At 42.9% G+C, this 14,617-nt stretch overlaps 1 protein-coding gene across 1 annotated transcript; it reads left to right on the plus strand.

Annotated features, from left to right (window-relative positions):
- The first annotated feature begins 1,592 nt into the window (after positions 1-1,592).
- Positions 1,593-13,753, plus strand: LOC149304216 (neuroguidin-like). The gene is made up of 11 exons (XM_089480531.1): positions 1,593-1,703; positions 4,143-4,202; positions 4,319-4,390; positions 6,561-6,698; positions 7,717-7,801; positions 7,911-7,963; positions 9,235-9,355; positions 9,561-9,729; positions 10,825-10,981; positions 12,998-13,061; positions 13,589-13,753. The coding sequence occupies exons 1-11, from the start codon at positions 1,659-1,661 to the stop codon at positions 13,606-13,608; spliced, it is 984 nt and encodes a 327-aa protein (XP_089336657.1). The 5' UTR covers positions 1,593-1,658; the 3' UTR covers positions 13,609-13,753.
- The last annotated feature ends 864 nt before the right edge of the window (positions 13,754-14,617 follow it).

The raw sequence follows: 14,617 nt of genomic DNA on the forward strand, positions 1-14,617 counted from the left end.
CAATGCTACGGAATCCTGGGAATTGTCGTTTATTGTGGCACCAGAGCTCCCTGACAGAGAAAGCTAAATGTCTCACAAAACTACATTTCCCAGAATTCCCAGGGCAGTTAAAACAGTCTCAAAATGGATTATTTATGCAGCGTGGATTAGACCTGAAACAACAATATGTGGGTTATAGACATCTGACCTAGTATTAACACTTAATTATTATTATTAGCATTAGCATTTATTTATAGAGTGCTGTAAGATTTGCACAGTGTTTTACAAATAATAATAATAATAATAATAAATTTAATTTTAAATTATTATTTTAATAGATTATTTTAATCATAACATGTTTAATTCCTTTTTATTTGGGGGAAGATAGGGATAATACATAGTATTGCATTTTGCATGGAATTTTAATATGTGAGCCATTTGGTTGTTTTGTAACAGAGAAGCGGGATATACATAAAGATTTATTTATTTATTTATTTATTTATTTATTTATTTATTTATTTATTTTCTTACCTGCCTCTCCCAATGAATTGAGTTGGGAAACAAAAACAAATCCACAACGAACAACATCAATTAAAACACATTCGTTAAAACCTGCAACAGTTTTAAAAGGACATGGTATTTTGTAACTTTGTAATTCTAATAAAAATTATTATTGTTGTTGTTGTTGTTGTTTTAAAAAATAAAAACCTTCCAGCAGCTAGCACCTCTATTTTTTATTTTGTTTTTAAACTTTAATGTTTAACGATGATTGTATTTTAATGAAGGGATGAGGGACAGAACTTTTTAGTTTGTATACGTTGCGTATTGTTTAGGTATTTCATTTATTTATTAGCTTACGGAATAAATTGTTTATGTATTTTGTGTATTTGTTTATGTTGTTTTGTAAACCGCCTTGATCTTTTGGAAAGGTGGTATATAAATAAAATTTATTATTATTGTTATTATTAGACAGAGGGCCTGGGATGCATCCACATTGGATAAATAACACGGTTTGGCGCCACTTTAACTCTTTCTGGCTCAAGGCTATGGAATTCTGGGAGTTGGGGCCCACAACAAACTCCACCTCCCAGAATTCCATAGCCTTGAGCCAGAAAAGAGTTAAAGCGGTATCAAACTGGATTAATTCTGCAGTGTACACGCAGCCAGGCTGGTGACCTATGAATTCAGGTCTTTTCCAATGCTTTTTATGAATACAAGAGGCTACAGAATGCAAGAAGGCTCCTGATTGGCCCGGATGCTCCCCCGCTTGACCAGTTGGCAGCTCTGATTGGTTGTTAGGGGAAGGTGGAGCCCCTAGCAACATTCCTCTCTCTGTCTTTTTAATACACTGGTTCTGATTGGCCGTTAATTCCGGCCGGTGATTCAAGCGCGTACTCTCATTGGTCCAAAGCTGGTTGAAGTAAGCGGGTTTTTAGATGCGATTGGTTGTTGTGCGAGTCAGTTGCCAAAAGGCGGAAGCGAACGAGGAAGATTTAAAGCCCAGCCTCGGCGATGCCTGATTGGCTGAAGCGGCTAGAGCGAGACCAATTCTTTCAGGGATTGGTCCGAAGTGAGGCGGAAGTGTGTCCCTGATTGGTCAGCTCTCGTAGGGAAGGCGGGGCTTTCTTTCCAGATGTGGAGGCGCTTCCCGCGTGAGAACAGTAGAGGCAGCGTTAGTCATGGCGGAGGCTGAGGGGCTTTTGGTGGGTTCTCCGGAGTTGGAGGTGAGAAAGGCGGAGCCAGTGGTGCTCCTGAGCATGTGCAGAGTGCACTCCTGTGCCCTTTGAATCTGGCCCTGGAAATGGTATTACAGGGGACTTCAAGGGTGCGTCTACACTGCAGAAATAACCCAGTTTGACACCGCTTTAACTGCCCTGGCTCCATGCTATGGAATTCTGGGATTTGTAGTTCTGTGAGAGATCTAGCCACCTCTGTCAGGGAATTCTGGTGCTACAGTAAACTACAAATCCTAGGATTCCATAGTATTGAGCCAGGGCAGTCAAAGCGGCGTCAAACTGAATTAATTCTTCACTGTGGCAGGGCGCCTATAAGACACTGGATCCCAGCCTTTGGTCCCCCGTTTGTTTTGGACTTCGGTTCCCAGAAGCCTCAGCCACCTTGGCCAATAGTCAGGAATTAAGGGAACTGAAGCCCAAAACATCTGCAGGGCCAAGGGTTGAGAAGCACTGCGAGTATCAGGGGTACATCTGCACTGTAGAAATAATGCAGTTTGACACCGCTTTAGCTGCCCTGGCTCAATACTATGGAATCCTGGGATTTGTAGTTTTGCGGTTGCTCTAGCCTTCTCTGTCAGCCCCAGAAATCCCAGGATCTCTTGGGACAGAGTCACACACTTAAAGCGGTGCCAAACTGCATTAATCCTTCACTGTGGCAGCAGCCTATCAGAGTCCATCTGCACAGTCGAAATAATGCAGTTTTGGCATCACCTCAATTGCTCCATCCTGAGGAATGCTGGCGTTTGTAGTTTAGATCTTGCAGAACTACAAATCCTGGGATTCCATAGGATGGAGCCAGGGCAATTAAAGTGGGCTCAAACTGCATTGTTTCAACAGTGTAGACGCATCCTTAAAGGTTGCTCCCACAGTGAAGAATTAATGCAGTTTGGCACTGCCATGGCTCCATCCTGTGGAATTCTGGGATCTGTAGTTTGTAGTTGTCTCACCAAATAACAAATCCCAGAATTCCAGAGCATGGGGCCATGGCAGTTAAAGCAGTCTCAAACTGCACTATTTCTCAATGCAGATTAGACCTACTTCTGTGCTTTTAAATCAGTGTTTGAAATGCTTTTATTTCTATATGATCTTTGTGTGTGTTTTTTAGTTCCACCGTAATTCCACTTTCATTGCTGTGGTTCCACTCTGGAATCTTGGGATTATTATTATTATTATTATTATTATTAACCTTTATTTATAAAGCGCTGTAAATTTACACAGCGCTGTACATACAATCTTTTAGTTAGATGGTTCCCTGCCCTCAGGCTTGCAATCTAAGAAGGGAATGTGTAGTTTTCTGTAGCACTGGAGCACTCTGACAGAGAAGAAGACTAAATGCCTCACAAAAACTACAAATCCTAAAAACCCATCCCATGGGTCTGCCGTGGCCAAAGTGGAGTCAAACTAAAAGCTAAAGTGGATGTTCTTTCATTTTAAAGTGTTTTATACAGTGTTATCTTTTTAAAATGTATGTTATTCTTTTAATAGCTATCTATTTTAACATTGTAGTAATTGATTGTGAAGCCGCTCTGAGTCCTAGTTCGGGGAAAAGAGAGGGATACAAATAAATATCATCATCATCATCATCTGCATTATTTCTTCAGTGTAGATGCAGCCCAAGAAGGTTTTGCTTAAAGCAGAAAAAAGTGTAGAGCAGCCTCTTGAGGGAAGGAATCTCACAACTAGCGCATGTACAGTAGGAAAAATCCTCCTTTAGCATCCCAACAGGACATAGTTCATGCAGAGTAAGGCCTCAGGTTGTGAATGTAGACGCTGGACACAATCTTGTGAGAGGAAGTAGTCTTTCTGATGTGAGAGCCAGCATGGTGGTTTCAGCATTGGACTAGAACACTGGGTTCGAATCCTTGCTCACACTGGGTCGCCTTGGGCAAGTCACACACTCCCAGCTTCAGAAGAAAGCAAGGGCAAGCCTCCGCTGAACAAATTCTTCCCAGAAAAGCCTGTGAGAGGTTCGCCTAAGGCTGCCATAAGTCAGAAATGATTTCAAGGCACAAATTGTTATCCATATAATATTGGCCAGTTTTATCACAGGTAAGCTTCCCAATATAGTGCCCACTGTTTGCGGCTGAGGATGATGTCGATTGTGGTCCCAACACTTAAGGAAGATGCTATATTGAGGAGGTTCAGAACTTTATGGATAACACTAAGAATAGAAACAGTTGTGCCCGGAAATGAAGTGGGAGCTCGTATGGAAGAAACTGAATTGGACCAATATTCTCCGAAAAGTGGGTTCCACAGATTGTTTTGGCTGCTGCATTTTGCAGTAGGTGAAGTTTCTGAAACAATGTGTGGTAGTCTAAGAGTGTATGGCATGGACTGGATCTGTTCAGTGTTTATTCTGCTTGGACCCATAAGAGACTTGGGTACAGAAATATACATTTCCCATCCCTGTTTTCTTTTGTACTGCAGGAGACAGTGGAAGCAGACTTGCCTGTAGCACTAAGCCTGTTGAAGTCTCTCCAAGAGCAAGTAAGAGAAGCACTCACCTGTGCTTTATCCCCCAGTCCATTCTCCATTTTGTAACTGGTAGATCTCTTCTCCAGTCCTTTTTTAAGAGCATCCTTTTCTCCCTCCCTCTAATATAGGTTGTTGCGGTGACCCATCATGTCCAATGTCTGGCACAGAAAGTGCGGGCAGGGGCCTACCCTACAGAGAAGGTAAGTTGATGGGGAGGAAACAGGCAAATTTAAATGTTGTTAGATTATGTTTTTTAACTTTTGTAGGTTTTTAATCTTAATTTGATACTGTTTTAACTAGGTATAGTTTCATTGTTTTTAAAGTGTTTTTATCTTGTGTGCCGCCTTGGCTCTCTTTTTGGGAGAAAGGTGGCATAAAATTAAATAAAATACATTTGAAACAGTTTGGTCTTTTAGGGTATGTCTACAGTATACAGTTATGGCATTTTGATATCACTGCCATACCTCCATCCTGGGGAATCCTGGGATTAGTACTGTGGTGGGGAAAGAAAATTTTCTGCTACATTTTAGGGAAGTGAACTGGATTACTGGATTACTTTGCTGTGACCAAACTCCTCTCCAGGTTGGACCCACAGTTCCAACCTCTGGGCTCGTATCATTCACCTTGCCTTTTTAACCCTTCAGATCCTTGCCTTGGGCTTGTGTTTCCAATACTGGACAAGTGGATGTGCTGATCAGTGGATTTGTTGTTGTAAAGCATGTCCTTGCTAATTAAAATAACACTTGTCCCTGAACTCCATTCATGATCTCAGCTCCCAAAAGGCCTACTTGGATCTCCTCTATTCCCCTCTATCTATCTCTCTTTAACAGACAAACATCTGTTTTTTGTATTTCTCCCCCATAGTGCCTCACTCCCCCAGCATTCATGAGCTGTGATTAGCTGGCTCTATCCAAGCCTGCCCATCTTCTTGCTTCATGCTTGCCAAATTGAAATCCTAGGATTCTCTAGAATGGAGCCATGGCAGATAAAGGGATGTCAAACAGCTATACCTATATGATATACAGTCATCCCTCCATATTTGCGGCTTTGATATTTGCGGATTTGATTATTCACAGATTTCATTAATATGTTCTCTCGAGGAATGTCTAGGTCCTTCAGTGCAACTCTGTGGTCAACTTCAACTAAACATTGCACTGAAAGACCATTTGTAGCTACTCTAGTGCCATTCTATGGTCAGTGTATGTTGGACATTGACCACAGAGTTGCACTGGAGGACCTAGAGATTCCTAGAGAGGTGTCCTCTCAGGTGAAAACAGTGTTTTTGTTATTTGCAGTTTTTCCATATTCACGGGGGTCTTGTTCCCCTAACCTTAGTGAATATGGAGGGACAACTGTAGATACACTCTCAGCAAGTATCTGTTCTGTACCGTTGTATCAATGTAATGGCATTTCAATTGTCATGGCCCCACCATATAGAATCTTGTTGTTGTTGTTTTTTAGTTTGGCGCGAGCCATAGAATTCTCTGTAGAAACAAGAGTATTGAGGTTTGCTCTAAGATTAACCCACGAGATGCTTTTTCTTCTATAAAGTCTGTCCCCCCACCTTGCACTTCTTCCTGCAAGTACATCTTTATTGCTCCTTTAGACTTATCTTCTCTTTCTGTGTCCTCTGCCAAGAACACCTAATTGCCAACTGCCTTCTTAACCAGACTCATGTTCCTTCTGCACTTTACCTAGTGCAGATCCTGACCTTCTTGACTCTCTTTCCATGATGCAGATCTTGTTCCTGTGTCACTGAGTACAGTGGGAGTGCTGTGCAGAGACAAATCCCAGCATTTAGTCACTTTAGAGCTTGAAAATGTCCTCTTTTTGGATGGTGATTCCCTATGTCTTTTAGGGTCCCAAACAGACAGGCTAAAATAAAGCTGCTTCGGGTCACTTTGGAGGTATGCTATTTAAATGGTGCATGCATCCAGAGAGGCCAGAAATCATGCCAAAGCCATGCTCCAATCCTATGGACTGGAGTGCAACTTTGGCGCAGCTTCTGGCCTCTTAAGATACGTGTGTCATTTAAACAGCATACCTCCAAAGAGACCCGAAGCAGCTTTATTTTGGCCTGTCTTTTGGGGCCCTTAGTCACCACACCACATCCTGTTGCCGGTGTGTGTGTGTGTGTGTGTGGGATCTGGCAGCTTTTCCAAAAAGTAATTTTTCTAGCTCTGAGGTCATGTCAGCTCTTTTCTTTCTAGCTACTTTTGGATCCCCTGGTGTTTGTTCATCTGTTTCTCTATTAATTATTCTTGTGCATGTTGTGCATTGCACAGCTCGGTTTTCCTTTTATTTATTTTTTTGGTTTTGTCATTTTTTTTCCAAGCATACAGGCCTCAACCTTCCTTTCCCCACACACAGGGCCTCAGTTTCATGGAAGTGAAGGACCAGCTGCTGCTTCTCTACCTTCAAGATCTCTCTCACCTCATCCTGGAGAAAACGTCTGGACGCTCTGTTGCTGACCACCCTGCATTGCTGCGCTTAGTGGAAACCCGAACGGTGTGGATTGTCAGGGATGATGGGAGTTGTAGCTCTTCACCTCTGGCTCTAACTCGCCACCTTGTTATGCAGCAGAGCTGACCAGCTTTGGTCAGTGGTTAATGCTTTTCTTCAAAGCAGCAGAGTTTCAGAGAATAGGCTGAAGACCCTGACAAACTCTCCAAGCCTTCTCACTCTTCTTCCTCAGATGTCTCCAGGATTCTGCTGGCTCTTGTATCTTCACTCAAGACACCAGACAACTCAGTAGTCTTATATAAAAGATCTACTTTATTCTACTATATACAAATACTATATGCCCTACAAATCACAATCTCTACAATCTCCAATACTCCACAATATCTCCAAACTACTCCAACTACCCAACAAAAAACATTGGCAAACATTGCAATTATTATAGCCATTGTTAATCACCACCCACTAGTCAGTTTCCACCCAGTGGGTGTGTACATTCATTTTGATTGGTTCACATAGTTCAACCCACACTTAAGACCGACCCAAGTATTTCATCATTTTACCTTGTACACTTAATGAATCTCAGGTGTTTCCAATTGTACATTCTATAATTCTGTCCTTGACTTTCAAGACTTCTAAATTACATTAGCTTTTTCACCTGTGAAGCTTCTTAATTGCTCTTGCTTAGTCATTGTGACTTTCACATACATATTTTATTTCTATTACTGTATGTCCCATGTTGCATTTTCCTTAACATGGATTTGTTCACGGGTGTCTCAAATGCAGAGATTTTGCAGTAGGATAGAGTAGGGGCAGGAAAAGGGAAATAATAATAATAATAAGTTTTATTTATAGACCGCTATTCCACAATGATCATAGCGGTGTATAAAAAAGACAGGCCAAAATGACCCTGCCCAGAATTACAGGACCTGTAGATCAGTGGGAATGTGTGTTTAACCTTTCCATAGGTCCCACCATTAATCTCGAGCATCTAAAAATAGAATACTGAAGGAGCTGGGTGTAGCATGCCAGTCTGAAGCTTGTCTTCCTTTCTGTCTTTTGATAGGTGTTGGAAAAGATACGCCCCATTGACCAGAAGCTGAAATATCAGGTGGACAAACTAGTGAAGGCAGCTGTGACAGGGGCTTTGGGTGAGTCATGTGGACAGTCTTAAATTTCAAATGGCAGAAAGGGTGCAATTTGGGCTATTAAGAAGGTGTAATCCTAAACTCCCCTCCTGGGGTGATGTTCTCTTTCCAGGTGAAAATGACCCACTGAGGTTCAAGCCGAATCCTAACAACCTGGTCAGCAAGGTATGGAAGAAATGGGTGACAGGATCTCCTTGAGTCAGGGTGGGCAGATGATTTTGCAAGGGAATATTGTGATGCCAGCTTGTCCTGACCTCGCAGTGGGGATGATGGGAGGTGTAGTCATAGGAATCATGCAGCTCTCCAGAAGTTGATAGACTGCAACTCCCAACATTGTGCTGGCTTTATTTGCTGGGAGTTGCAGTTCAGCAACATCTGGAAACCTGCATTATTCCCGCCCTAACCTAAAAAAATTTGGCCACTAGCCCCACTTGCCTACCTTTTGCTCATTGTCAAATTGGTGCCATGATTCTCAGACTTTCCAGGTACAGTTCTCTGAGAGGCCAAGATCAAATTCTTTGGCTACTCCAAATAGAAAGTTTATTTATTGTGGTTCCTGTGTGTCTTGTCTCAGCCATTCTCCTGCAATTTCCTGTGTTTTGGCTCATTTCTTCTTCCAGAGAAAAAGAAACTTGTTGTTCCTATTCATCCTTGCCTACCACTCAATACCAGCACTCATTCCCCAGGCTTCATCCTGCTCTTGAGCCCTCCAGATTTTTGGAGAAAGGGAATATAAACATAAGAAGATTAAACATGCATGATTAGGCTCTTCACTACATTGCTTCAACACTTTTAAGGTTGAACCCTGGTAAATGTGGACTCAATCCACATTTCATAACTGCCAGTATTATGTAAATGTAAACATGATGAGAATGTAAGAACTCATTTACTTTGGATAGTGGGAGCAAATAAATGAGGATTGCCAGAAATTATAATGCTAGATTTCGGTGATGTGGAAAATCTCATGAATTTAGCCGCAGTACGTAACATGTTTTGGAGTGAAACACTGCTTTTTTGTGGGTGCAAAGACTTTTGAAAAGTTCACTATAGGACTTTCCTACACTCTCATGATTAAAAAAAAACACCAACAACCTTTCTTGAGTAGGCCAACACAGAGAACTATTTTTCTGATATTTTGACCACAGGTTAGCAGGAAAGTCCTACCCATCTGGCACTGAGTTTCTTAAATGTTTTAGCATGTAGTGGAGGGGTTCCCTCTGAAATGCCTCCTCTGTTGATAGATTAAAAATAAATTCATTTCTTTCAGCACAGCGTTCTCTTCAGTAATAGTGAAGAAGTGGAATTCAAATGCAAAACAGTGTTTTTACTGCTGTCTGATAACTGTTGATCTTGTCTTGACTTGAACAAACTGGGTTACTACTGGAAGAAATACTTGGAAATTCTTAACGCTTTCCCTGTCTTCTCCTTATTCACAGCTCAGCGACTCGGAGGAGGAAGATGGAAATGCTGCAGATGGCACAAAGAGTTCTGAGAAAGGGGTATCGAAAGGAGGGAGCAAGAAATACATCCCACCTCGCCTGGTGCCTGTACATTACAGTATGCAAAATACATATATTATGAGTTAGGGGTTGACTGGTATTGAAGATGGAAGTTGTGTTGAGGGTGGGAGCTGTTTAAAAAGCATTTCTATGATCAACTGGATTGTTTCAGCCCACTTCCAGGACTGGCTGAAACTTAACTTTGGGAAAGGGCTGCTTTGGGTGCGGATACAATGTCCTGCCTTGATGCTTCCTTTTCCCAGATGAAACAGAGGTGGAGAGAGAAAAGAAGATGCTGGAACAGGCCAAGAAGAGAGCGCTCAGCAGTTCTATCATCCGGGAGCTGAAAGAGCAGTATTCGGATGCTCCCGAGGAGGTCCGTGAGGGACGTTATGCTCACTCTACCAAGCAAAGCAGAGAGGATGAACACCGGTTAGTATGTGCGTGTGTAGTCCTGGGGATGAGAAGGAGAAGAGTTGAGTGTCTTGGTAAGCAAGGGGAGGCTGGGAATGGAGTGAAGAGAAAGTCTGGGAGTCCCTTCACACTACACCAACTAAAGTGCTGTGATTCCACTTTAATTCCTATGGTTCCCTCCCATGGAATCCTGGGAGTGAAGGGTGTTTAGAATTCTCAGCCAGATAACTGCAGTGCCTCCCCAGTCTACAAACCATAGGCTTCCATAGGATTTTACCATGGTGGCTAAAGTGGAATGATAGTGATAAATGTGTAGTGTGAAAGGGCCCTAATTTCTAGGTCAAAAGCTTGCAAAGGGGCTTACTGACAAGATGGGGAATGTATGACCTACCAGATGTTCGATTACAGTTCCCATCAGTCATCACCATTTACTGTGCTGACTAGGGCTGATGTGAGTTGTTGCCTTAACATCTGGAGGCATAAACAGTTTCCATTTTGATTTCCTGGAACCTGCTTGAGTTCTCTTCATTTGAATAAGTAGTTGGGGAGAAGACCAGTCTTTTTATCTAAGGCCTGGAACAGATGGGCTTTTGCAGCGCCCACGTCACATGCGAGGGTTGCCTGGTGGGCAGAGCACCCACACACCAAGCAACCCTCACATGAGACCAGGGCGCAGCAGCTGCGCCACTTTCAGACGGGGCGGCGCAGCTGCAACATCACCGCTCCGGCTCTGATGCTTTGCGGTGTTGCAGTGGTGCCGCAAAAAGGGGCCACGTCCGGGTACTCCTTTTTTGCTTCGCAGCAGCACCACACAATTTGGTTGCTGCGGCACTCCTGCAGATCAAAGAGAGGCTCTGGGGAGGCGCCTCTTTTTGGCGCTCTGTACCGTGCCTAAGACTCTTCCTTTCCTCTAGAGCCTAAGATTAAGGCCAATTGAAGCCTCAGAGTCAATGTACTTCTTTGTACTTGTTGCTGTGGGAGGAAGAGTTGAGAAGAAGAAAGAGCTGTTGCCTCAAGAAACCAACTAGCGGAGTAGGGAAGCATTTGGCTAGTGTCAAGCATATGCCAGTTGTGTAGGTAACAATTTTCTTCTATCATGGCTTCCTTATGTAGGACGAAGTATGAAGAGAGTATGATGGTACGTCTTAATATGACCCGGAAAGAGAAGGCCCGCCGGAGGCGAGAGGGGGCCCTGAGTTCCCAGCTGAGCTCACTTACCTACTTTGGAGACATCAGTGCATTGACTGGATCAGCAGCTCCGTTGGGAGAGGTAGGTATGTTAGGTTTCAGTCAGCAGGGAAGGCAGTTTGATGGAGGATGAGTGGCTTGAGTGATGAGGATGTCCATTAATCTGATTGTACACATGTAGTCTTCGTTCAACAGAAAGCAAGAAATGAGAATGTAAGCTATACTGACATTTGTGTAGAGTCCAGAGAACTGTTTTTTTGTCCCAGGAGCCCTCTAAAAATGAAAAAACAAAAAACAAAACTAGAAGTGACCAGAAGTCTACTTCTGGTTTTGAAAACAGACATTTTTTCATGATAAACAATGCAGGGGGATTCGGTCACCAGGTTAGTGAGTGAATTGCCACTCCTGGAGACTTCTTTGCCACCAGAAAAAGTGTGGTGTAGGTGTCTGAAGTGGTGAAGGGCCACAAAATTCTTTTGGGGGGCTACATACAACCATATGCCCACCTTTGACAGAAGTAAGTCACACTGTCTGTATTGGGGCTGGAGCTACAAAACTTGCTCATGCGTTGTTTAGAGTCACTATTGAACCACAAAGAGTATCTTGACCTCCTTATGGGCTTCCCTGAGGACCTGATAGACCATTGTGAGAAACAGGATATTTATTTCGCCAAGTGTGACAGTGCCTCAGAGGCAGCACATTTCAGTGGATGCTTGTGACATTGAACTATGAACCCAGATGTGTATATGAGAAGGCTACCTTTCATGATGGAGTAAATTTGGGGCTTGTAGAAGGATGGGCAAACCACACCTTGCTTGAGAGAGAGCATGTTGTAACTTGACAGCAGTTGGCCTTTCCTCTCAATGTGTCAGCTGCTATTTTGCTGTTAGCCTTCCATGGGGAAAAGAAATTAAGGACACTGAAGAGTTTTAAAAGTCTGAGGTGTCATTCTTTTTTCTGTGGATCCACAAGACGGACTCCAAACTAAATTATAAAAATAACAAACAGCTTTCACTGGTCTGCTTGTTGAATGTAGGTTGTCTAGAGTCCAGGTAGTGTCTGGTTTTACTGGGCAGCCTTGTGTTGACTGAAGCAAGATAGATTTTCAAGTTTTGTGAACTGTGAATGCCTAAAATAGGTACGTATTCTACTAGTGTAGGTTTTACCCAACATTCTTCCTTAACCAACTTTTCTACAAGGTTTAATGTAACTTGGCTTGCTTATAAACAGCGCTGACATCCTGACCACTGCCAAGCAGCCTCATCTGGAAACCATTGCTTAAATATCTCCCAGTGCCCTAGAACCAGGCTGTATTACACAGCACTGTGGAAACTTTAAATGGTTGAATCCCAGAGCTAACTGCCTGGCACAGAGTGGACTGATGATTTCCCCCCCTCTTTCAATAAATGCCTAGAGCAGGTATGGTGCCCCATACCTTCTCTCTCCAGCACACTTGGGCCTTGGCAGCTAAAGTACCATGCATTGGAGTCAGGCCTGTTTCTCATGTTGACTTCTGCTACTGCCAAATCTTCCTGTACGTTGTAAAGGATAATTGGACAAATTCCAGGATGTATAGTAAGCTCACACAGAGTGTCAGACAGACATCTTTATTACTCCCTGTAAACTGAACATTCTTACTCTTTTGGGGAAAATCAGTGGTTGATGACAAGCTGGTTTGGGGGTAAAAGGGCAATGCCCACTGTTTACCCTCTTACTGATTTGCCCCATTGGTCCTTCAAATACATTTTGAATACTACTGGTTTTCCAGACATTGTTCTGAACACACTCTGATTATATGATGTTTGTCCATCAGAAAATGTCCTTTTTCCTTTGCTACCAGAAGAGTGTGTTACTTTCAGTTTTCAAATGAAAACATTGTAGATGAAGGTTTTCGTAGAACAACAACCAACCCCTCCCCTGGCCAAAAAACAACAACCCAAAAACCCTATGGTCCTTCTGAATGCATACAGATTGAACCAAACATCTCCCAAAACACATTGGATAATGTTCTGAAAATCCCATTTTCATGAATATGCAATTCTGTGTAGCTTGTCCCCGCTCCCTTTTAAAAACTTTTTCTTGTTTTCCTGCCTTTTAGGATTCAGGTCCTCAAAAGAAGAAGAGGAAGAAGGTTGGCCCAAAACATGGAAAGAAGAAAAAAGGTAAGTGCTGGTTAAAAAAGGATGTGTGTTCTCTTTCTTGACAAAACTCAACCCATCTTAGTCCATATAGAGAGAAGGCGGGCTGGTGAAAATTACAATTGGAAGTCTTATCACTGAGTACTCTCCTTCATTGGAAAAGAAAATCCTCCATATATTCAAAGTGTGTGTGGAAGAAGACTCACTCTTTTCCCTAGTGCTCTAATTTTCCATCTACATGGTGGAATATTTCATTAATTCAGCTCTCCCCTCAAAAAAAAAAGTCAAATCCAGGAACAGTGGTATCTCCTCATGTGCTCCTCATGTCAACTACATCTTGACCTCAATGACCCACTCGTCCCACTTCAAAAGCCCTCACAGGAGGCTGTTGTTGTGTAGTGTGTGGCAGTCTCTCTCATCCTTGTTAATGCCAGTTCCTCAGAGGCATTTGGCCGCATGAATAGAATGCATGCTCTTTCTGATTCTGTCCTCTCCTCTGCACTCGCTCATTTCTTTTTCTTTTCTCCAATCCCCTCCCCCTGTTCTTTCAGGTTTCCACAAGAGGCGATAACCTCCCCACACCTCAGGACTGACCTCTGCCAACCCCCAGTTCCTTGGACTTGTGCCCTACATATGGGGTGGGGGGCAGGGAGGGAGAAAGACTGGATAACAATAAAACTTCTGTGGCATCTTTTTCTCTCTCTCAAAAATTGTCGGTGTTTCTTTTCTCCCTCTTCTTGCTAGTAGGAGTTTGTGGCCTGGTCAGTTTGAAAAGTGAGAGACCCTTCCTTTATGGGGTTTCACATAGTTAAATATCTTTTTTCACACAATTCCTAATCTAAAGAATATATCTGTACTTTTAAAATGCTTTTGTATTGTTTTTAAATTGTACTGTTTTCAATTTACCATTAGCCAACGTGAGTCCCTACATTGGGAAAAAGGTGGGATATAAGTGAATAATAGTAACAACAACAACAACATGTTTGTTGTTGTTGTTTTTCTTTCAAGTTGTTTTCGACTTATGGCAACCCTAAAGGAGAACCTGTCATGGGGTTTTCTTAGCAAGCTTTTTCAGAGGAGGTTTGTCATTGCCTTCCCCCAAGGCTGAGAGTAACTTGCCCAGGGTCACCCAGTGGATTTCATGGTCAAGCTGGGAATTGAACCCAGGTCCCCAGAGTCATAGTCCAACACTCAAGCCACTACCACAGGCTACCTTTCATAAAAATTTGCTTCCACCCCTTTTCCATGTGCGGAGTTCTGCCCCTGCAAAAATCACAACTGTATCCCCTTTAGCCTCTGTGTGAAAGAGCCATGTGAGTTTTTCATTCACTTTTTCTACCTCTCTTTTTATTTTCCCTCTCTTTTTTGAACAAGGAAACCTCTTTTAATATGGGAATCCCCACGCTTGGCTCTCCCCCGCCCATCTGCCCCCTCCATGTCTGGTTTAGAGCTGCTGGCAGAATCAATGCCATCGACCTGGTTTTGGGGGGGCTAGAGCCGAGAAGGGAATCCTCCGCTGCTTTAAACCCTGATCGGGCTAAGTGGAATCCGATAAACACGAGGAGGAAATCAATCGCCCG

Source organism: Sceloporus occidentalis, unplaced genomic scaffold, assembly GCF_023333645.1.
Source record: "Sceloporus occidentalis isolate IW3139 unplaced genomic scaffold, rSceOcc1.0.p SCAF_14, whole genome shotgun sequence".
Taxonomy (NCBI): domain Eukaryota; kingdom Metazoa; phylum Chordata; class Lepidosauria; order Squamata; family Phrynosomatidae; genus Sceloporus; species Sceloporus occidentalis.